Source organism: Electrophorus electricus, chromosome 4 (genome assembly GCF_041902795.1).
Source record: "Electrophorus electricus isolate QZ-2024a chromosome 4, ASM4190279v1, whole genome shotgun sequence".
Taxonomy (NCBI): Eukaryota; Metazoa; Chordata; class Actinopteri; order Gymnotiformes; family Gymnotidae; genus Electrophorus; species Electrophorus electricus.
In genome coordinates, this window is record NC_137500.1 from 8,466,590 (window position 1) to 8,490,322 (window position 23,733).

General features: G+C 41.6%; 2 protein-coding genes and 1 long non-coding RNA gene across 3 annotated transcripts; all 3 read left to right on the forward strand.

Moving 5' to 3' along the window:
- Nucleotides 1-2,310: 2,310 nt before the first annotated feature.
- LOC145657659 (uncharacterized) lies at nucleotides 2,311-3,118 on the forward strand. The gene is made up of 3 exons (XR_014123534.1): nucleotides 2,311-2,487; nucleotides 2,683-2,785; nucleotides 2,977-3,118. It is a non-coding gene; the product is annotated as an uncharacterized LOC145657659 (long non-coding RNA).
- A 1,167-nt stretch (nucleotides 3,119-4,285) lies between these two features.
- On the forward strand, nucleotides 4,286-17,704 carry mov10l1 (Mov10 like RNA helicase 1). Its single transcript, XM_081712174.1, has 26 exons — nucleotides 4,286-5,612; nucleotides 5,795-5,985; nucleotides 6,754-6,913; nucleotides 7,000-7,112; nucleotides 7,442-7,629; nucleotides 8,823-8,963; nucleotides 9,167-9,523; nucleotides 9,857-10,054; nucleotides 10,221-10,335; nucleotides 10,478-10,655; nucleotides 10,760-10,830; nucleotides 10,948-11,039; nucleotides 11,718-11,776; nucleotides 11,883-11,992; nucleotides 12,888-12,972; nucleotides 13,191-13,372; nucleotides 13,457-13,603; nucleotides 13,753-13,874; nucleotides 14,075-14,174; nucleotides 14,276-14,422; nucleotides 14,698-14,871; nucleotides 15,094-15,243; nucleotides 16,704-16,811; nucleotides 16,988-17,128; nucleotides 17,287-17,378; nucleotides 17,639-17,704. The coding sequence occupies exons 1-26, from the start codon at nucleotides 5,522-5,524 to the stop codon at nucleotides 17,661-17,663; spliced, it is 3,537 nt and encodes a 1,178-aa protein (XP_081568300.1). The 5' UTR covers nucleotides 4,286-5,521; the 3' UTR covers nucleotides 17,664-17,704.
- A 3,210-nt stretch (nucleotides 17,705-20,914) lies between these two features.
- On the forward strand, nucleotides 20,915-22,676 carry szl (sizzled). The gene is made up of 4 exons (XM_027001082.3): nucleotides 20,915-21,195; nucleotides 21,429-21,598; nucleotides 21,777-21,869; nucleotides 22,044-22,676. Exons 1-4 carry the CDS (start codon nucleotides 20,915-20,917, stop codon nucleotides 22,352-22,354), a joined length of 855 nt encoding a protein of 284 aa, XP_026856883.2. The 3' UTR covers nucleotides 22,355-22,676.
- The last annotated feature ends 1,057 nt before the right edge of the window (nucleotides 22,677-23,733 follow it).

Genomic DNA, 23,733 nt, shown 5'->3' on the forward strand with positions numbered 1-23,733 from the left:
GCCAATAGTCAGATCAGATTTGGACCGATACAAAGTCTCGCGAGCATGAGGTCGGCTATAGGATTTCCACCGCATCGCCTGATTATAATAACGCTATTTCCCAATTGACTTTAGATTATATAGTTTATAAGTGCCACAGTAACAAATGATTTAAAGGCCCTGCACAGTATTTTTTCTCCTTGCTCAACATGTTAGAAGTATGTGATTATCTACATACTTCTGCTTCAAGTCAACATTTATTTGGGCACTGCAGAGTGCATAAAATAACCTCAAATTGTTATTTTTGTGTACCGACCCCTTAATACCATTTAGGTACCATTTACACTTTAATTTGTGTTATCTTTGACATCATAGATTACACTACTTGGCTATAACGAATCATAATCTATTTTTTGTGATACCCACAACAAGCCATCTGTAATAACAATAAACACAGATCTTCTCAACAAATATGGGAGTACAAGACAGACAGCAGCACAAATATGGTGCCTCCTCAGAGTGCTGCTTCTAATAGTGGGTTATTTAATTCCCAAAGGCAGCAGGTACTGGCAATTTTGCATATAAGTCTCTTGCATGCAATTGACCTTTTCTCTATTTTTTACTGTAGAAGGAAACCTGCATTTGAAATGGCTTACTGAAGATCACCATTGAAGAACATTATCTGATAATACTGAGGTGTTACTGCTTGGACCCAAAGCTGCATAAGGCAAAATATCTAATATTTTACAAAATCTTGATGGCTTTTTAGTAACACCTAAAACTGTTCTAAAAAAAAAAAAAAGTGTTATAGTTATATTATATTATTATTATAATATATAGTCACATGTGTAATATTACTAAAACTGCCTTTATGTAATATTGCTAAACTAAAACATATAGTTTCCTCATCAGATGAAGAGAAATTGGTCAACAAATCTATTTAATCAAGATTAGATTATTGTAATGGTCTTCCAATTGGATGCTCTAAACGGTTATTATAAATAACAACTTGTAGAAAATGCAGCAGCCAGTGCCCTTACTAGAGCTGGAAAGTTTGTCTACATTAGTCACTCATTAGCTCTACAGTGTGTGCCAGTTACATTTTGAATTGACTTTAAAATACCTTTGTTGATGTATAAAGCATTAAATGGTCTGGCACTACACCTATACTGTGTGTAAGTTGTGTTTATGGATGCATAATAATGAACAATGTTACTCATTGGTATTTATCTGTTTGATATATGTGCTAAGAAGTTTTCCACTGTGTATTTCTGTGCTTTTAGAACCACGTGTCTCAATCCACTGACAGTACTGTCCACCTTAGAACAAGGTGTATCTTTACTTGGAATGTAGGCTTAAACCTAACTTAAACTTAAACCTAATCTTAAACCTAACTGGAATAGTTACTTGGAATGTTGGCTATCTTAAACCTAAGAATCAGTCAATACAAGAATAAACTGTATGATCACCCAAGACTCATATACTGTGATCTTGTGCCTTTGTCTTAGATTTGGTAGAACATATGACTTCAAGATGCAAAATTCTGGATGTCAATGTTTCGTTCACTTCTGGCATACAACTTCATGTCATCCATGTAGAGGAGGTGACTGATGGTTGCTCCATTCAGTAGCCTGGATCCATAGCCACTCTTGGTAATAGTTTCAAGTCTCTCCTTTCCAAGTTATCATTGGAAGTAACATCTGCAAAGTCATCCTACTACAGAGAGAAATTCGAATCATCATCATCTGATCCACACAAGCTCTTCACTATTTTTTCTTCTCTCCTTAATCCTCCCCCCCCCCCCCATCTCTTACTCCGGAAGATTTAATCACCTTCTTTGAGGAGAAGGTTGCAGCAATCCGCCAGTCCTTTTCCTCTGTTCCCACTCCTCCAACTAATGTGCATTCCCCAACATCCAACTCTCCGACTTCTTTTTCTCCTCTCTCCACAGATGAAATTCTTCATCTCCTGACTTCCAGCAATCTGACTACATGTCCGCTGGATCCAATTCCTTCTGCTCTGTTCCAGACAATCGCAAGAGATCTGCTTCCTTTCATCTCTGTCATCATCAACAACTCCTTATCTTCTGGATACGTGCCTACTGCATTCAAAACTGCCAGGGTGGTACCAATCCTCAAGAAGGTCACACTTGACAGCTCCAGCATTACCAACTGCAGACCGGTATCACTTCTCTCTTTCCTCTCAAAAGCCCTTGAACGAGCAGTTTATAATCAATTGTCTCTTTTTCTCACCCAGAACCAGCTGCACGATTCCAATCAGTCTGGCTACAAACCGGCACATTCTACAGAAACGGCCCTCATAGCGGTGACTGAGAAATTTCATGCCGCTAAAGCTGCCAAACAGTCATCTGTTTTGATTCTTCTAGACCTTTCAGCAGCCTTTGACACAGTGAACCACAACATTCTTCTCTCTGTTCTTTCCAGGCTTGGTGTGACTGGCTCTGCTTGGAGATGGTTTCAGTCCTATCTGGATGGACAGTCCTATCAGGTGACATGGAGAGGATCCACATCCAAACCATGTAGACTCTCCACTGGTGTTCCACAAGGCTCAGTTTTGGGCCCCCTTCTCTTCTCTTTGTATACTCTTTCTCTTGGTGATGTAATATCTTCTCATGGTTTCTCCTACCACTGCTATGCCGATGACACTCAATTATTTCTTTCTTTTCCACCCTCCAACATGCAGGTCTCCAGACGTATTTCGGCATGCTTGACTGACATCGCATCATGGATGACAGCCCACCACTTGAAGCTCAACTCCAGTAAAACTGAGCTTCTGTTCATCCCAGGTACTCCCAACCCTTACCATGACCTCAATGTTTCCTTTGAGAACTCCCTGGTATCACCATTTGAAGCTGCCCGTAGCCTGGGTGTAACTTTGGACAACCAGTTGTCGTTCTCAACTCATGTTTCTAATCTAACCCAGTCTTGCAGATTCCTCCTCTGTAACATACGAAGGATTCGACCCTTTCTTTCACAGGAAGCTACCCAGGGTTTGTTTGGCTCCTCTGGTGTTCTTGCCAATGCCTTTCTGGGCCCTGCTCCTGTATTGAGTCATGTGCCTACTCATGTTATGGAGCTTCCATGTTATACAGAGGCAGGTCATCAGGATCAGGATTAGGACTGACTGGCCTTCTGTTAACCATTCAGGTTAGTAGCTGGTTCATTTGTGCTGCTTTTCCAGTATTGTTCAGTGTCAAGCTTTGGTGGGTCTGCTCCTGCTCTCAACTTCTCATGCTCCTCTAAGATCCTGAATTCTGTGTAATCATAATGAAAAGTTTTGTGTCCCTGATAGTGAAATTCTCTCTTGTTCTATGCTGCAGGCAGGACCATTTCTTTCAACATGTATTCCAGAAAAGGGGATGACCAGAGACCGCCAATGTGTGACCCCTCTGTATCTGTATAATACTAACTAGAAGCAATCCTGTTGCCATTATTTATAGAACCAAACTGGAAAAATCCAGTGTAATATTTTAAAACCTCATTTCCATCTTCCCACTCCTTCTATTTTATTTCAGCCTTGTTTTTGTCAAGCTTTTGGTTTCTCCTTATCTGCATGGTTGCTCAGGTCTGTCAGCCAGCTGTTGGTCTCAGTCTTATAGCCTCAATCTTTCACATTACAATGACTCACCTGTTACATCACAATTTAGGGGCCTGCAGCCAGTAGGTTTGTGCAGTGTAAAAATCAAAGCTCTGGATTCAAATGTTGTGAATGTTTCTCAGTGGTTGAGTGTTTTTTTTCAGAAGGTAGTTAGTAACTACTAGGCAGTTAGTGTTTTTCAGGAGACAGTAGCACTGTTACACTGATTCTCTGGCCACTAACAGGTTTGCGTAATGAGAAGCTTTACTTTCTGAAGAAGTACTGTACATTTGCCTGAGGCCTTGGAGGAAGAGAGTGTTTCACTATTGGAAGTGGATGTTTTTCAGTAGTCTGTGAGTGAGGATGATGCCTTGACGCATCAAGCGAGTGATTCTGGAGTGGTCTGGTACCTGGATATGGGCTTGTAACCCCAGCCAGATTGGCTTATCAGGCACAGAAGGACAAATTGGCTGACCTGCCTGTGCTTGAGCACTGGGCTACTTGGTGAAGGATAACAAATAATTAGGCATACTATTCTCAAAGTGTTCAGAAGTGTTTATTTTATATTGGGTAATAGGGCATTTACCTAAGGTATTTAGCTATTTAAGGTTGCTCAGAGATGCATTCTTTGTAATGCTGCAGCAGGTGCTATTCAGTTATTTTATGTTCAGGATATTCTGAGTTTTGTGGGTGAGTGAAGGTACCGCAATCAGGCTATCCGCGCTTTAGCAACTCATGGTCAAGTCATCCTTGGTTTTGTAATGATGTTTGATTAGATTATACACACACACACACTACCTTTAGGTGAATTAAGGCACTCATTTTGAATAGACTGAATTTGGACATCTATATTTCAAAAACTTCGCCTTGGGCCAAGACAATTCCACTACCACATAAGAGTAGGAGCTCTTGGCTATTAGCAGAGTAAGTTTGGCCAGATTTCACTGTACAATTTTTTCACAAACCCATATTAAAATCGTACTACCTTAGGCGAATATGTATTCATTTTGTATTAGCTGAATTTAGAGATCTGTTTCACAGACATTTCCCAAAATACAAAGACAATTCGACTACCAAATGAGGGAGGAGCCCTTGCCTATCAGCAGAGTACGTTTGGGCAGATTTCACTGTACTATTTTTTCATAAATCTATATTAATATCCTAATGTTGTTAATGGGGCTTGGAGACAGTATGGTTATCTATTTATGAGAAATTTCCCACAATACCAAGACAGTTCCACTACCCCATGTGCCGAAATACCGTAAAATCGCGCATATAGTTACATCCCAATTTAAAGCGTGTGAAGGTGGGGCATGTGGTAACTTAGCTAGGTTAAGTTAATTGACATCACGTTATATCAACTGGGGACGGTTTTCAATGTTTTCTTTGTCTCGAAGCTAAACAGTACACTTAAGTCTTTTATTGCATTATATTGTTTTTCTCGTTGAACAGAACAGTGCGAATTCCCCTGTTATTATAGCTAGCTAGTTCAGTAATATTGTTTAACGTTATAGTGGCTGTTTTGGGTAAAGGTGTGGTAGCTGGAAACTAATCTAGATAACCGCACATGTTGCGTTAGACAAGTGTGTCATCGAGTGGGAGTGAGAAAAAGCGGGTTGTCTAGCTTGCCGCACAAGTAACTTGGCTTGTAACCAAGTCAGTAACTGCTAAACTAGTGTGATTCATGTGTAACTTTTATATTTTTTGAAATAATGAACACTTTCGTTTACTTATCTGTCCTTTTAGACATTAAGTGCTGTTTTTGTTACCTTAGCTATCATAGCTAAGGCAGCTAGCTAGCTACGCTGTCCCGTTTAACTGGTTAAAATGTAATCACGAACAAAAATGTTGAGTTGGGTGCAGTGAAATTGTCCAGTTAAATAACGTATGCCTTATTCAGTTTGTTTACTCGTCTAATTTATTCTTTGGTAGCTGTGTAGAAGACATGGTGGCAGCTGTACAGTTTTTGATATCCAAGTTGCTTTCGCCGCTGTGGAGGACCGTCGAGGACGTAGAGGAAGGCGATTATGGTGGCGGTGTGTTGTCCGCTAGACTAACAGGAGCGATTCGGTTTCTGAACATTACTTGTGTTGAGGATAAACAACATTTCTTCGCTAAAACGATCCCTTGCGCTATTTAATGAATATGGGTAAATGCGCGTTTCTTGTTTCATGCCGTGGTGGCCAGCAACATTTATATGATTTGGTTCACCTGATAGGTACGGATGAGCTCCGTCAGGTGCTCCGAGGCGGCAGGGTGACACAGCTGTGCCAGGATCACGGGCTGATCGATCAGACCGTGTACTTCACCACCGCCGAGGTGCTGGGGGGCGCGCCGCTGTGCGTGGGGGACCCTGTCCGTGCTCTCGCTGTCCGAGACGGAGCGCATGGCGGGTGGAGAGCACTGAGGGTATGTGGCCTGCTTCTTGCACATCTCTACTGGGTTTATCGAAACGCCTCCTGTCGTGGAATGTTTTGTAATTTTCAGGTTTAATACATATACATGTACCATTGCTTCATAGTATGGTTGGTGTAGTTCACCATCGGTATGACTTTAGGTGGTGATGTTCATTTCGCTTGTGTAAAGCCTTTTGCCTCAGCTTTTCGGGGTGGGGGGGACGAGGTCCTGGTGGGAATGACTAGTAAGGGCCACTAGGTGGAGTTGGCTCCCAGGACACGCACACACGATTTTAAACTTGTGTTGGTAGGCTAAACTGAGTAGCTACCTTGCAGTCACTTCTCATCAGGTGGCAGCTATTTGCAATAAACGCCGTCAGGTGGAGTATTTTATTATTGGCATTTATTTATTTAACATTTTCACAGAAATATAAGAGAAAGAAATGTATCTAACAGACTGCTTTTAAATGTATTACATAAGCGGGACATAGATGGCCATACTAGCAGTCAAACCTATAATCCCAATGGTGTGAATTGTTAGGTGAAGTGTTCTAAAATCTGACTGACAATTTTATTAGGTATTAAAATGAATGCTGCATTACCTTTCATGAGTATTTGATGATGCATATTAGAATTGTTGTTGTTATTATTATTTTGAATATTTTGGGATGTTTGAGGGGTAGGGTGGGCATAGACTGTATTTGCACAGGGCCCAGAAATTTGTGGAACACCCTTTGGGGTGCTGAATCACACTGTAGTTGGTGTTCTTTCTTCACTAAAGGTGGAGAAGCAGCTGGATTCTTGGGAGGGTGGGGGCAGGACATCACTTGAGCTGGATACTCAAAAACTCAGGCCTCTGATTGGAACAGTAACCTCATGTGACAAAGATGGAGGATTTATAAATCAAACAACATATTTTCCCAGATCAGCCTTGTGTGAAGGTAAAGTAACATGTGCTAATAATACAGCACATTGTTCATACATCAGGTATGTTGTCTTATCATCTTGGTCTCTTTCTCCCTGTCAGGTTTTGAACCCATGAAAGGTGACTGGGTGCAGGCGAACTACTTCGTCAGCCCCGCTGAGTGGAGCAGTCAGGCGAAAACTGTCAGACCACTACGATACCAGCGAATGGATCGTGTGAGTGTGCAAACACATTTACTTTGTTTTTTCTGTTTGCTATGATTTGATCTTTTTCTGCCCCTCACTTCACTCAATTGCCATGTCATAGCGGTTCAGACTGTGGGCTTTATATCGGTTCAGGGCAATCCACCCTGACCTAGATGTTTTTTGTGAAGATTTTCATACTTGTTTAGTTGTGTTAAGATGCATGACCAAGCAAGAGAGCTTAGTTGATTTGTTGCAAATAATTTGCACAGATTTATGTAGCGAGACAAATCTGCCTAAAAAAGAAAAACTAAAGTTGAAGCCAGACCCCTTTTCCACCTTTCTCTCTCACTCTGTTGCAGGTGTGTGTGTCAAGTGTGTTTGGTAGTAATGGAGTTGTGGAAGACAGTGTATTTTTCAGTCTGGACTCCCTGCTGTTGCCTGCTGGGTACAGACCCACACCAGGAGATGTAGTGAGTGTTGTGGTAGTGGAGAGCTGCCAGTCATTCTATTGCTGGAGAGCCCTCTGCATGGCTCCCACCGAACAAAGGCAAGTCTCTCATTCAGTCCCTCGCTCACACGCCTCCATCTGCTCACCATGTTTTCATTCGATCATTTATCCAGAAAGGTTGCCCATAGGGTTTAATCCATAAATTGCAGGGTTCAGCATAAACCTTTTTATGAGTGAGGCAAGCAGAAAGTTCACTGTTCCGAACCAAATTTCTACTGTCCTGAACAAATCTTTGCATTTTAGAGCACCATTCACATATAAATAAGTACACACAAGATATTGTAAGAATAAATAACCTTAACTAAATACATTAAGTGTACATTCTGACAACTTTACCTTAACCTATCTTTGCTATGAAGAAGCAAATGTTTTGTAATAAACATTTCATAACAAAGCTTTCACAAAGGGTTCATGACCAAAAATTCACCTTAAATGATGACCTCATCACCTAATGATTTAAACATTTGTAAATAAAACTGCTCATCGTCCTACTGCTGAGTTGTATTTCTTTTTTATTATAAATTAATTCATGTTAGTTATGAGTCTTAACATTCTCCACACAAGTTGGTGGATATTGGTTTACCTTCTAAAAGCCATGTCTATTCAGTATGGGCTACCAAGTTCCAGTCCATTTTTAATTTGTAAGCATTTCATGTATAGTCTGTAAAAGGTCTTTCTTTTAATTATGCATATGACAGTGAAGCCAATTCCAAATTGACTAAATTAATCAAAACGGCATATGTCCTGACCCGATAGCTTTTTGCTGCTCTACACACAATGTGACACAGATTTGTTGTGACACGCGAGCAGCTGTTTTCTAAAATTTGTAGTTTCAGCAAGAGAGCAACGTTCACCTGCTTTGTTAGGATATTCCCTACAAACTTTCCGGAACGTCTCAGGTACAGAGGGGTGAAAATCGACCCATGAAAACTTTCCAGGAGGGAATGAAGCTGCAGACATGCTTAGAATTTTGCTTCGTTCTGATGTCGTTTGTATAGATATCAGATAATATTGATTTGTTTTGACTGAATGTGCAAATGGATAACAACATTTTTTTTTTTTTTTTTGCATGATGAGGGGTTTAATGTTCAAGTGCATTGAGCTTGACCTCAGCTAAGTTGTTTTGTTAACACCGTGCGCACTTCGTTATTGTTGACCCCTGAATCATTACTTAAACTTTTATTGTCCTTCACACATTTTCTTCACTTTGTCTCTGCATCCACCGTGTATAGCCCGAATGCGTTAGTACCAGTCTTGCCTGAGGCTGAGCTCGACACCTTGCTGGAGAATAAAGGGGGACTGGTGGTCAGTAAGGAAACTAATTTTGGATCTCTGCTACTTGGGGAAAGCAAGGAGCTGTTGGTCTGGATTCAGTGAGTTACAGTGATGACGCATGTTGCCAGGCATTGCTAGTCATTCAAAACACTTCATTTTTATAGTTGAGGTTTATTATTTAAAAACAAATTCTTACATAAATAGCACATCTGAACCCAGGCAACAGCTTGTTTTGGTTCCAATTTTTGCTAAAAGTTCTCACTTCATAAATTGCCAATATCTCTCTTGTTTTCTGAACTAGCAATACAAGCTTGGAGGCCCACACACTGAAGTGTTGTGAATTTGCTCTCTGGAACTCTGAGGAGCAGTTTAGTCTCGGCCCTGTACCATGTTCTGTCAATATTCACCCAAACTGTAAACAGACCACCCCTTTGGAACCTTCCTTCTGTAGCTCCAACTGGGGCCTTGTAGGCAGGGCTGGGCCTGTAGAGGAAATGGGAGAATGCCACGAAAGCCAAATTGAGGTAAATGAGCATGGTGGAATCAAGGGTAATGGAGAGAGAGATGCTGAGGAGAAAACAGTTATTCTGGCAATGAAGAGAAACGTGGAGATCGTGCCAGGAGAGAAGCTGTCCATCACAGTGAGCTGCCAGGCTAAGTGAGTGAAATAAGAATATCAAATGGCATTGACCTCTTGTTATACATTTCACACTAAAGTCAGCTAAATTGTACTGTTAATTTCCTGTTTTTTCAGCCTTTACACATGTTAAATGTTTCACTGTAAAAGTAAATACTTTAGTTGCCAAGTGCGTCTTTTTGGGATTCTGCAAATAAATTCATTTATTTCTTTGTTCACTTATGAGTACACTAAAATGACATTTTAAGAAGGTTAACTTGGCCTGCCTTTCCTTTCTAATTTAGATTTTTTTTTTTTTTTGCATGTTTTGTAATTGTACCTGAAGCGTCTTCTATAACTCCATGTCCTCCAAAGGAGTCTTGGTCGGTGTAGAGAGCTGCTGTTGTTGCACTTCTGCTCCTTCACCATTGGGCGGCGCTTGGAGGTTGTGGTGAACAGTGCTGAGGAGAGTCTGTTGAAACCCAGCGCTCCCTACATCCCAGCACAGTCACTACCTCCACCACAACACCCTGCTAAGGTCGTCACAGTTTTGGCTCCTGCACCTCCAACCAGGTAGGTCTTCACAAATATGAGCACAGGTAGATGTTACTAGTGTGGATATTCTAAATCTACACATCCGTAAATGTTACTCTGTTTCTCTGACTTAATCGTCTCATTGTCATATTTCTATCCTTGTGTGTGTTTTAAACTGCTGCCCTGGCTTGCTGTTTTGGAGCAGGCTTGTGAGACGTCACTTGCCTCATTTCCTGGGGTCTTACCAGGTGCCGCAGGCTCTCAGAGAGTGTGTGGAAGGCCAGAAGGATGTGCTGGTAGTTCGGCCTGCTCTTGGGGAGGTGAGCGATCGCTTGGCCACAGGGCTTTTCTTGGTGGGGAGGGCGTGCTTGTATGCCTTTTGCAGAGTGCTGCAGGTAAACATCTCTAAATTCAGAGGAGTAAATGCTTTATAAAGGTTTGTTACTTTCCCTTTTCCCCAAGCCCCTGTGTCTGACCTCCATGCTGGATCGTTTCTCTGCCCTACTGTGGCTGGAGGAGCTGCAGGCGGAGAAGGAGCTCAGAGAGTTCAGTATCAGTGGTGCTCTCCTCAGGAAGGGAGCAGGACATCTGCACCTGGAAGTGCCTGGGCTTAGTGAGGGAAGGCCCAGCCTTTTCATAGGTGAGGGAAAACTGTACATCTTTGTCTGTCCAGTATATTCAGTCCTTTGATTGCAGAATATTGGCTGAATAATCTGAGTTTTTACTGTGTCTGCTTCTTTGCAGGAGACAAAGTTGTTCTGAAGAAACCATGCATTGGCGGGATAGTGTTGGAGTATATCAGCTATGTGACTGAGGTGCTTTGCTTTATTAAATAGACTTCAGTTCAGAGTATGGTGTTTTTTTTTTAAAGATCAGAGACTATAATTCTTCTTAGAATCTAGCATCCTGATACTGCTGCTTGATGCCTACAGATCAGCGAAGAGGATGTGAGCTTGCGGGTAAACACTGAGTTTCAGAACAGCTACCTGGGGGAGCCTCTGGATGTGGAGTTTACATACAACAGGTGCTTTTTGGACCTCTGTCATGAACCAGTTCAGTGGAACTGTTCTTTAGAAGCCTCAGATTGGTAATGAGTCTGGACCAATTTGAGCTTTCTTCCACATGAGTAATAAACATGTCCAAACAAGGAAGTGAGTGGGGCTGGAAATGTCGGTTTTTACTTACAAGCCTTTTGTAAAGCCCCAACACTCATCTGTATAATCTTAAAGCCTGAGCACCAGCTAAAGATATTTTAATTCTTGGTGTTTACTACATAACCACTAGTGAAGACATTTGGGAAGCAAAGGTGGTTAATGAGGTATATGGTTAAAAAAAAAAAGAAGAAATAAATTGCATTGAATTGCTTTTTTGATGTTTCAGAATTGCTTACAATTATTCTTACTGTAAAAAACACTGAACTGCCAAATCATATCTCTCTCCCACCCAATCTAATAAAAATAAATAGACTAATGCCTTGTATATGATCTTTATTAAGCTACATCTCCCTGTACCATTAACACCCACATGGTCAGATGTTGTGCATTAGCCAGCTATTTTCTATTGTCCACCATATGTCCTCATGACAATTTCTGACATCTGTTTCTTTTTAGCTTTTCTGCTAGCTGTTGCTTAGCCCTTAAAACATTCCCTTGACCTAAAGCATTGAGAATGGTGTATACATTTTTTTCCCGTCCAATCCCAGGCTGCCTATGAGGAGATGCCACTGTGCTTTGGAACAGATCAAGCATTTTGGGGAGAACGGTGAGCTGGGCTTGCTTCTACAATGCCTGTATTTAGAGTCCAGACAGTGATTTATGATGTCATTAGTAGAAGTGCAGTCTGTCCTCACTGTCTGTTGCGGGCTTAGTGCTCTTCCCCAGTGTTGTGCAGTTACAAAGCCCAGTGTGGGCTGGAGAGTGGGGCACTGAACACCCCTCCAAAGAGGACCAAGAGGAACCTGCCCGACAGGATCAAGAGGTGTGTTTGTGTGTGAGTGAGTGAGACAAACAAAACATGTATAATCATAAATACCTGCCTTTCACCTATCCTCACAGGACAAACCTGGTGTATTTTATAGGTGTACATTTGCACAGTGTAGGCCAATCTGTTGTCATTCACAACTGGTCAGCCATTCTCAATCCTGCTAATCACAAGTCAGTTTCTGACCAAAGGGTATAGAATATGAAACATAAAGTATGTAAAATATATAAAAATACTTGAGTGGCATAAACAAAAAACCTCAGTTGATACATTATTTCTGTATTCCTTTTTTTCAGAGATGCATTTTGTAAATAAGTACATAAATGGACTAGCCACATTTCTTTCTCTCCATCATTCATGTATATAAAAAATAATTTGTATATAAAAAGATCATTTATCAGTCCATTCTCAATGCAGCTGTAATGTCGATGTACCAACATGTTTCACTGAAATGAGCATCAGGCACAGCAGTGTTGCTGGAGGTTTTGAATGTTAATGCTACTGACAGTTTGACAGTGGTCTCTCACCTAAAAATGACCACCTAACACTTAATGAGACTCTTAATGAGTTGTTGAATGGATAACACAAACTGAAAGTATAACAGAAGTTATTTTCTCTATACACCTTAAAATTGTTTCTAACAAGTCAATATTTATAAAGTGGGTGGTAAGTATATGAATCATATATTTTTATTAGCCAGCTTTTACCAGAAATGCCAAAGCAAGACAGAACTCAGTGTCTATTGAGCAGTGTATTGGTTCTTTTTTCTTTCAGTATTACATATTAATGTGAGAGTTGATTGTTCCTCTTTTTCTACTGCTGTGATAATTGAAGTAAACACAATCATTCTTTTGAAAATTGTTTAGCATGTCTATATAAATGACGCACTTAGGTTAGACAGCCAACATGTGGAAACGGGGATATGCCACCTTCTCTGACAATGGATATGGTCTCCGTGTCCACGCAGACCAAAACAGGTAGGCCCTTTTCGAGAGAGTAGGTTTTGGTTGTAAATGTAACATTTTTCACAGCCTTTTTTTTTTTTTAAGCGGTGTCCATACATTTACAACACTAAGCTTTTGAAATTGACACAATTTAGAAGACGTTACAATGTAGGAGGAAAAAAAACCAAACAAAAACACTTTTTGCAAACTGAGGAATATCTAAAAACACTGTTGCTTGTCATTTCTGTCAGATTTGCATGCGACAGCCAAGCCCATCCCAAACCCAGGCCACTTTTTTAATGATGACCTGAACCCTGCCCAGAAAGAGGCAGTCAAGTACATTCTCCGAGGAGACTCTCGGCCCACCCCTTACGTCCTGTTCGGTCCTCCAGGCACAGGCAAAACAATCACACTCATGGAGGCCATACTGCAGGTACCGACCACCTCTGCCAGCAGACTTTAATGGTCATAAATTTTATGTCGTCCGTAGTTTTATTAACCTAGAATGCATTAGCAGGTGTACCACCGTGTGCCTGGGAGCCGTGTGCTTGTGTGCACTCCTTCTAACAGTGCTGCAGACCTTATCTGTATTCGACTGCATGAAAGTGGATATCTACATGATGCCAGCCTGGCACGTGTCAACGCCACCTGCAGACAGGAGGAGGTACTGCAATCTTCAAGTGTTCATATTTGTACTTTTAGTGGTTGACTGACCAACTACTTAATATCACATTTCTTGGAGATCAAACTAACATTGTTTTGATGACCTTGATCTTGCTGGTCATTGTGTTTGGACATTTGCCCTCTCTGCAGTACATTCCAGAGGTGTTGCGGCAATATTCTCGTGCTGGTGAGGATGTACGTCATGCCTCTTTCCACCGGATTGTGGTCAGCACCTGCTCCAGTGCTGGAATGTTTTACCAGATCGGCTTGCGGTGAGAGCTCAAGCTTAAAGATATGGCTCATTTGTCTCAACGCTGATTAATAGTTCAGTCAAGTTGTGTGGTGTGTTTTTAAATAAGCATTTTGGAGATTTCACCAATCGTACATTCCACTTACGATGCAGTGGATTTAGCTTTAGTGGATTTAATTACTGCTCAACGTACAACACCAGTACTGTCTGTTCATTCCTCAGTGTTGGTCATTTCACTCATCTCTTTGTGGATGAAGCTGGTCAAGCAACAGAGCCTGAGTGTCTGATTCCTCTGGGCCTGCTGTCTGAGAAAACGGGCCAGGTTAGACCACGCATTCTGTCAAATCGAATTGCATTGCCTAGGTTGTTTTCACTGACTGTGAGATGAGCTGTCCCTTACCCACCTCACCTTTTGTCCCCTAGGTTGTCTTGGCTGGAGACCCTAGACAGCTGGGTCCCATAGTGAAGTCCAAGCTGTCTGAAGTGTTTGGACTTGGAGTGTCTCTGCTCGAAAGACTAATGGCCACCCCTCTTTACTCCTGCAATGAGAGGGGCTATAATCCATTATTGGTGAAGGAGAAATTGGCTCACTGTTCTAAAATCAGTAGTTTTTTTCTACCTTAAATATTTGTTAAATAGGGCAAATAAAAAGCTAAATCCAATGGCTAGCATTTGAAATTCGTGTAAATTATGTAATCCTCTATTCGTTTGACTAAAGAGCAAGCCTTTATTGACCATCTTCAGTTTATCTGCAGTGGTACTTATCTTGCTACTGTAGATGGTACTTTAACAGATTTGTTTCTCTCCTCCGCTTGAGAACTGTACTTTCGTGATCTGTTCCTCAGGTGACCAAGTTGGTGTATAACTACCGCTCCCATGAAGTGTTACTGGCGCTGCCGTCTCGGCTGTTCTACGGCGGTGAGCTGTGTGTCCGCTCCCAGAGAGCTGTAGTGGACTCTCTGTGTCACTGGAGCCGGCTTCCCACTAAGGGCTTTCCACTTATCTTCCATGGAGTCAGGGTACAGTTATTGTTCCTATTAATAATACTTCATTTGAATTGTTTTGCCTGCCATGGGTTAAATCAGAACATGGTTACTTCCCAAATGATTAGCACTGAACTGTGTGCTGGCATTGCCATCTGTTTCTATCTTCATGAGGTGAGAAGGTAAAACAGATTTCCTTAATAAATGCATAAATGACTCTCTACCTGTTGCTCTCTCTCCCCTCCCCTCCCCCTGCAGGGTACAGAGATGAGGGAAGGGAGTAATCCATCTTGGTTTAACCCTGCAGAAGCAGTGCAGGTCATGTTCTACTGCTGCCAGCTAGCCAAAAGACTCTACAATCCCATAATGGCTACTGATATTGGCATCATTGCCCCTTACAAAAAACAGGTCTCTTACTTCCTTTATGTTGATTTGCATGCACACCAATCAGCCATTGGTAAAACCATTGGCCTAATATTGTGTTGGTGCCTTTGTGCCACCAAATGTCTTTCCCATTGAGTCATGTGCTCCACAACCCCTCTGAAGGTGTGCTGTGGTATCTAGCACCATGATGTTAGCAACAGATCCTTTAAGCGGTGCAAGTTGCCTACATGGAGCCCACATAGATTTGGCTTGTTTTTCTAGTACGTCCCACAGATGTTTGATCACCTTGAGATCTGGGGAACTGCATTATATGTTCTGACACCATTTGGAGATGCTCTGACCTAGTCGTTTAGCCATCACTATTTTGCCCTTGTCTGAGTTGCTCTGATTCTTATGCTTGCCAATTAATTGTGTCCAACATGTGAACTTCTGTAACTGACTGTTCACTTGATTCGTAATATCCTACCTCTTGACATGTGCTATTGTAACGAGAAAATCAGTGTGCCTCACTTTATCTGTCAGTGGTTTAGTATTGTGGCTGATTTTATTTTTTTGTGTGTATATATACACACACTGCCTGGCCAAAAAAAAGGTGTCTCTCAGATATTTTCGTTGGACCGCCTTTAGTTCTGATTACGGTACACAATCGTGGCATCGTTTCCACAAGCTTCTGCAATGTCACATTTATTTCTGTCCAGAGTTGCATTAATTTTTCCCCAAGAATTTGTATTGATGATGGGAGATTTGGACCACTGCGCAAAGTCTTCTCTAACACATCCCAAAGATTCTCAATGGGTTTCAGGTCTGGACTCTGTGGTGGCCAAACCGTGTGTGAAAAGTCCCAATCCCCCGAGTTCCCTTTGCATTGTGCGTGTGGAAATGCTCTTACTTTCACTATTAAACATATCCCTGAGTTCTATTGTTTTTCTGCGATTTGATTTCACCACACGGTTTAAGTGATCACTGATCACGATCATTCAAATTTTTTTCCGACTATATTCGTTCCTTGAAGATGATGTTTCTCCACTATCCTTCCATTTTTTTAATAATGCGTTGGACAGTTCTTAACCCGATTTTAGTAGTTTCAGCAATCTCCTTGAATGTTTTCTCTGCTTGATTGCATGCCAATAATTTCACCCTTCTGAAACAGTTAACATCTTTTCCACGACCACAGGATGTCTTTCGACATGGTTGTTTAACAAATGAGAAGCAACTAACTGCATCAGTTAGGGTTCAATAACTTGTTGCCAGCAGTAATTATCCAATGGGAGGCTCTTAAATCTAGGTGGTGACTTTTTTTTTTGGGGGGGGGGTGTGTGTGTGTGTGTGTGTGCGTGTGCGTGCATAATAAATAAATAAATAAATACATAAATAAATAATCTCACAATATGAATATACACATGTCTCATGTATGTGTTGCGATTCTTATGCATTGTACATGATTACCTTTTTTCTGTTCCTAATAATTTCATCCATGCCATCAGGTGGAGAAAATCCGGGTGCTTTTGCACAGGGTAGGGCTTGCTGACATTAAGGTGGGCTCAGTCGAGGAGTTCCAGGGACAGGAATTCTTGGTCATTATTCTGTCCACGGTATGCTGCTTCATCCGCTCTGGACTAATCTACCTTCAGTATAGCTTTTTTTTGCTGCTAAGAGCTGTAGGTTATGGATGAGAGACCAGAAAAAGATGTTTGATTCTGCTTTTTCATAAAGCCAGGAGAGGGCGTTGAAGTGCGGTGATTTTCTAAAGCACGTTTGAACCCCTTAGGCACGTTCCAATGAGGCCCTACCGAGCAGTGATCTACAGAATTCTCTGGGCTTTCTGTCCAACCCCAAACGCTTCAATGTCGCAATCACTCGTCCCAAAGCTCTTCTCGTCGTCATAGGCAACCCGCACATACTGGTTAAGGTAATCTTGCCTTGGAAATGTCATGTTGAAGAATTCTAAAGGGAAGAAAAAATGAGTCCTCTTTTGCAGGACTTCTCTATAAGAGATTCATTACCTGTGAGTCAGGCATTACTTAATTTGACTGTCATTGTAGTATAGACCAGTGTTTTGTGCTACAGGACCCATGTTTTCATGCACTGCTGCAGTATGCATATGAGAACGGGGCTTTCCTTGGTTGTGACCCACCTGCCTCCCTCAGAGCTGCTCAGAGGTAGATTGTGCCTGTTCTGAAATCACAAAAGCATTTGCAAATTCATAAATGACCTCTAACAGCATATGTTGTTCTCTTGGGGTTGGGTTAATTTTGTTTATATATCATTACAGAATATTCTGTGCTGATCTAGGGAAAGCTTCATTGTCTGTATAGTACCTTCTCAGGTTTGCTGGATATTTAAGTGGGTAAGGCAGATGCTAGATGATCATCCTGCTGTCTTATGAAATATGACCAGTATAACTGTCTTTCTCCTATAGGCCTGCCTCTGAAAAGGAAGAATGAAGATATTAAGAAGAATTTTGGCCTGGAATTGTAATCAATGCCAAGTATTGTGTACAAAATAAATAAAAGAACAATTACACAATACTGTCAGCTTTTACCTTTTATATTTCACAATATTTACTCGAGTTCATATGGTTTACACTAAACTACTGAATGACAATCACAGGATATGGAATATGAAGATGAGCATCTCCATTTCTGCCATAGTTTCTATGTAATTAGACCTCATAATATATAGGTGAAAGAACCTTGTAAAATGATATGGCTTTTACTCTGCATTAATGATCCTAACCTTCACCTTTTTTAAAATGAGTCACATATCTGGTTTAATCCATGGAAGTCTGTCTGCTGTTCGAGAACTCTGAGCAGTCAGGTAGTCTGTGACTTGCAGACAGTGCTGCGTCTCGGCGTGGCAGTGTCTCCGTTACTGAGTCTGGAAGTGACAATTGAGTGCCAACAACTATTTGTGGTGACAAATGTGAACAAATCTTTTTGTATCATTAGACAATGAAACAAACTTTCAAAACATTATTACCTGAAAAATGGGAATGAATAGCGAAAAGCATTCGCAAGGCTGCTACTTGGCAAAATGCTTGCACAACCATTATGCACGATGCAATTGAACAAAACGAAAAGAGCAGAAGGAACTGTAGTATGCAGCAAGACTTGCACTTAAAGCTTGTACAGTGTAATGTAGTCTGAACTGAAGGAAGTACAGTATATGTTGCACGTATGTGTGGATGCCATCAAAAGAGGTTGTAATGAGTGAGGTGGAGACTGCTTTTATCAGTTTGTCTGGCTGCATGGCTGCTCTTTGATGTGTGTCTATGGTGCCAGTAAGCTGTCTTAAACCCTAGTCTGACGTGTGTGTGAGGACGCATGAGCTTGTGTGACTGCACACTTGTGTTTTTGTGATTGACTTGTTTTCATTCCAGTAAAAATAATATAACATCAAATACACTTATCCATGTTCTGATCTGTACTGTCCTGAAAGGTGAACTTTTCTTTATGCTCAACTAGTATATGTGAAGCAAGTACATTTAAACCTCTGGCTTTGGGATGGAGTAGAGGCAACAGAATTTAATACTTTTATTTACATAGGCTCCTAATCCTTGCTATCTGCTAATTTTTTCTTTATATTTGCTGCTTACTCTGACAGCTTCTGGCAATCCAAAATGTGCATAAAAAACAAGGCCTGCACCTACTTAAGTTGTCACTTCTAAAAACCCGTTGACAGACAGATGTTTGTATGAGACCCATTAGTGTTCTACAGGCTTGCCATACTTTAGCAACACAAGCATAATAAGGGGCAGGAGAACCATTAGATAGAAAAACATGCTCTAAGGGGGTATTGTGATGTGAGGAGGGGGTGGTTTGTTTGAACGTATGGGCCCTATTGTTCTTTAAAATGGGCCTGTTCTCTAATTGCCCAGTTAGGTCCCCTTGCTAACTGCCGTCTACACAAGCTTGAGCCAAGATAGTAAAGGGGCCATTGAGACTGGGGCCGGGGGGACAGGACTGGGAAAGGGCGCATGGCAGCGAGGCTTCTCTGTCAACAGTCCAGTCCCACTCAGTTCAATGATATCACTGAGATAATTCTTACATTTGCATGGCCTACTGATTACCTTGACACACTATTTTTGTTTACATCAGCGTTATCTGTCTGGTCGAAACCTGTTCCAGCCTCAAAATGGGAGCTAGTGATTTAGTTCTCATATAGATAACAATCTAAAGCTGGAGACCCCAGGCTATAGGAAGCTTGATTATAAATCTGTAGAATATGAGCCATATACAATTAATTGGCCAAGAGATGTTCATTAGCATTACCAGCTAGGACCACTGAACCTTCTTGGGTAAATTCTGGACATGAGAGCCCTCTACTGCAGACACCTGTTGTATAAACATTTTTTTAAATTTGCCATAATCATTCAACAGCCCATCTAAATGCAGATGTTGAAGTCATATTACCACTCATCTGCAACAAAAGTGATGGCTAAAAAACTTTTTGGTTTGATGATGGATGACAACTATGAGGATATTTTTATAGTGAAGACATGCTCAAATTGTACCATTTTATGCAAGAACCAATAAATGCTTGGACAAGCTTTACCTTGAGACACTGAGCTGGAGCTACTAACTGAGAAACATTTTAGCATCAGAATAGGCCAGCGCTGAACCCTAGGACATTGAAAAATGCCATCATACTTAATAATCTACTCTATGAAAGGCAAGTTTGTCATGTGGACATTTACGTAAGGTTTAGTGAGGGCAGCTACATGGTGTATCAATCATTTAAATATCAATAGCTCCCTGTTTAGGCAGATCAAAGGTGGCCGAGCGGTCAGGTAGACTGGAGACAAGGCTTCACTAATGGGAGACAGACTGCGTGGTGAAGTCTCTTGGGTTGGGGAAGTTCAAATTAACATGGGGAGACAGAGCAACTGTCATCACTTAGGAGACTGCCTGTCTGTCCACTAGCCCCCTCCCTCTAAGAGCTGACTTACAAAGCTATTATTTTACACCTGAGATATATAGCATTTCAAAAAAGGAAAAGTTCTCAAAATGACAGGGGCTTGATTTAGGAATACAATGTTTTAGCCATTTTAAGTATAGTAGTGTAACTTCTCATTAAATGACTGTGTTTCTCCTTGCGTTATTTGTCGTGTATTGGTCAAGCTTCTGTGTTCATGTGTTCGGCGTGTATTTTCTTTTAATACAGCAACCCCCCCCCCCCCCAAAAAAAAAAAAAAATCCACAAATTCAATCAGTAGATCTGTAAGTGCCAATTAAAGATTTCTTTCATTCTAATGAAGTACTCCTCCTCATTCTACTCGTGCTTTAAATGTCCCTGTAAAATCTCTGTTGCACACAATGATGTGTAATTTCGGTTTTAAAAGGCACAAGGAGAAAGGTGCTTTATAAAACATGTACTTCAGTAAAGTGAGTGTTCCGGCATCGACAGACAGTGTGCATCATTTAATGGACTCAGAGGGATCAAATACTCTTCAGTGTTTGTTTGTTTAATGCCCCCCCCTGTTGTCCCACCCCCCGTGTCTGCGTGTAGTTATCTCCTGTTTGGCACGTCGTCTACACCTCTTTGATAGGTCGTTGATAACAGCCCTGACTGAGTCTGCTCCACATGTATATAAACTAGGACATCCCATCCACTCACAAGGATTCTAACAGCTTTGCCCCTGACTGGACCTTCTCCTGTCTGTCTGACTGACACGACCATCATTATCTCTGGAACTATGGCTCTCATCTCCACCCTGTTTGCCTTGACTCTTGTGGCCCAGATCGGTGCCTTCGACCTGGGCCAGTCAACCCGCTGTGTGCCCATTCCTCGCCAGCTAAGTGTGTGCCATGACGTGGGCTACTCAGAGATGAGGCTGCCCAACCTCTTGGGACACATTAGCCTGGAAAAGGAAGTGGTGCCTCGCTCCGAGGACTGGCGATCCCTGCTGCAGACTGGATGCCATCCTCAGGCCCAGGCCTTCGTTTGTTCCCTCATTGCTCCCATCTGCCTGGACACGTAAGTATTCCGCATTACAGCGCTCCTTCAGAAGGCATCAGGCAGCTCGTTTAAAGCCCACGTCTCCTCTTACTTTTATATTGTTGCCCTCTTATTTTAGGTTTTCTTATTATACAATTGTTGTCCTTTAACTTTAAAACACCATATCCATCATTGCTGTAATACTGTCTTGTCTCTCAACCCCTCGCTCTTTCTCATCTCAGTGACCATCCCTAATTGTGTCTTATGTGTAGGTTTATCCAGCCATGCCGTAGTCTCTGTGAGGCTGTGAGAGAGAGCTGTGCCCCTGTCTTGGCCTGTCATGGCCAGTCATGGCCTGAAGCTCTGAACTGCAACCGTTTCCCTGCTCAGGAGGACATGTGTCTGACCCCAATGCCCAAGCATATCAGCCGTTTCTCTAAAGGTCAATGTCCTGTCTATTTTGCACCACCTCTGCTGGGGAAAAGCATCAAGCTAACAAACAAAGTATCATTGCCTACAGCTGCAAGAGCGCTAAAATGTATTTATTTATGGTATTCATTTTTTCATGGTTAAAGCTGTTCCAAGTTATTATAATCATCTGTCTATCTTTCATTTTATAGATATGCCTCAGGCTGTCTGCCAGACATGTCCCACGGTGGAGGAGCTGCCTTCTCTGAAAAAAGTGCTAGACGCTCTCTGTCTCAGTGACTTTGGTAAGAAACGGAAACATTTTTTAAGGGTTCTGTACAAACCTGCGTTTTTCCACTTGAACCGAATCTATGTACGGTTTGCTTACGTTTGTTGCCACTAGTGGTAGTAGCTAGGCTAATTAAAAAATACTGTGTCAATCCGACTCATTTTTGTTTCTTTTCTTCTCCTCGCTGTAGCGATCAAAGCCAAACTGTTCCGCCGTCGCCTGCTCTCAACAGAGCCGGAGCTGGAGGTGGAAGGGAAGGTTGATTTTATCCAGCGGGGCCCGCTGCTTCCATACGACACCGCTAACCTGCTACAGCAGTGGATGCTTCTCAACCTGCGCTGCTCCCACACGCTGGTCCGTCCGGGCCGAGCACAGCTTTATTTCATAACCGGCACGATGCAAACCGACGGGACCATCGCCCTTACATACCTCTTTCCTTGGCTAAAGAAAGATCTTCACATCGCCTCCGCGACGCGCAAATGGAAACACTACAAGTGCTGAGCGAGTGGACGTTTTGTTCTCTTCTCGGTATGACAGCAGAGAACTATACTATACAATAGCCTGTGTATAAAGAAAGACCATTTGATCTGGTGTTTGAAGGTGAGGTCAAGTAAAGACCTTGCTGGAGCTGGCTCCTACTGTCAGGTCTTTATTTTTCTCCTCTGGTTAGGCCAGCATCTCACACGCAGCTTCTTAAGCACATAGAAATGTAATGCACTCTGAATTTTGTACATAAAAAGTCTAGAGTAAAATGATTTGTAAATATATTTTATATTCAAAATGCCATTGTATTTATGTGTGTGTCTTGAGTGTGTCTTTTGAGTGTTTGTGAACAGGATATAATAAATGGAATCTTGGAATACATTTTTGTGTTTGGAATGCATTCTTTATTTAACCTTTAATTTAAAAGTTAGTCTTCTCCTGTTTTTTATTTCTTATGGAAAGGAAACTTTATTGCATAGCCAATGACAATTCAAACCACGAAGGGCTTGATAACTGATGAGTTCCATCAAGACCGAGAGCCAAGAGAGTATTAACAGTTTAGTGTTCAATAATTTATTTTGGAAAGGATCCTTCAGAAGCAATGCTGATAATACATTAAGACACATTAAGAAAATTAGCACATGATTATTAAAAGCTACACATAAAAAACATTTCTAAACGAAAATATGTGTTTAGTATGCTTCCCATTGTTAATGATTTCAATGCAAAGAGGAATACAAAATGTCTAATTACCCTCTAAATTCTCCTTTCTTTTGTACTATAAAACTTCACATACATTACTCACATTACTTCTTGTTTCGGTCCATCTGATTTTGATTCTCTTTCTGTGCTCTCCCTCTGAGGTTCCCAATCTACCGATCTCTTTGTGTGTGTGTGTGTGTGTGTGTGTGTGTGTGTGTGTGAGACCCTCTTTGCTAGAAAACGTGAACAGAGTTGCTGCAATTCATTCTTCTTTGCTACCTCATTATGACTCCATAGACACAATGGAGAGGGAGCACATTAGAAACTTCCGTACTGCGCTACAAAAAGCAGCCTCTCTGCCAAGCTTGGCTGCATTGTTCCCTCTAATTCATGGAGTCTGGCCCACCATTGACAATATGAAGTGCAAGTGGGGGGACGCTATTGAGAGCGTTCTGTTTTTAAGGGGTCGGAGAGAGAAAAAGAGAGGCAGACCTCTCACAGCTGGCCGATTGAGGAGTGGATCTTAGTCGGCTTTTTATGGCTCTTCTATGAGGCCTCTGATTTTCTTTCATTCAGCTGGAAAAAAGGGTGAAAGACTTCAAATGGATTCACACGAACCAGCGTTTAAGAGCCTAGAGATGATAATAGGACAACAATTCCAGCATTGCTGTTTGGGAAAGCCATTTGCACTGGAA

Bases quoted from the DNA above. Each gene is read 5' to 3' on its own strand.
- mov10l1 (XM_081712174.1), top strand. From the start codon at position 5,522: ATGGTGGCAGCTGTACAGTTTTTGATATCCAAGTTGCTTTCGCCGCTG. The intron at 7,113-7,441 runs GTGAGTGTGCAA...ACTCTGTTGCAG, and splicing joins GATACCAGCGAATGGATCGT to GTGTGTGTGTCAAGTGTGTT. The intron at 14,175-14,275 runs GTTAGACCACGC...TTTGTCCCCTAG, and splicing joins TGTCTGAGAAAACGGGCCAG to GTTGTCTTGGCTGGAGACCC.
- szl (XM_027001082.3), top strand. From the start codon at position 20,915: ATGGCTCTCATCTCCACCCTGTTTGCCTTGACTCTTGTGGCCCAGATC. The intron at 21,599-21,776 runs GTCAATGTCCTG...TTCATTTTATAG, and splicing joins TATCAGCCGTTTCTCTAAAG to ATATGCCTCAGGCTGTCTGC. The intron at 21,870-22,043 runs GTAAGAAACGGA...TCCTCGCTGTAG, and splicing joins TCTCTGTCTCAGTGACTTTG to CGATCAAAGCCAAACTGTTC.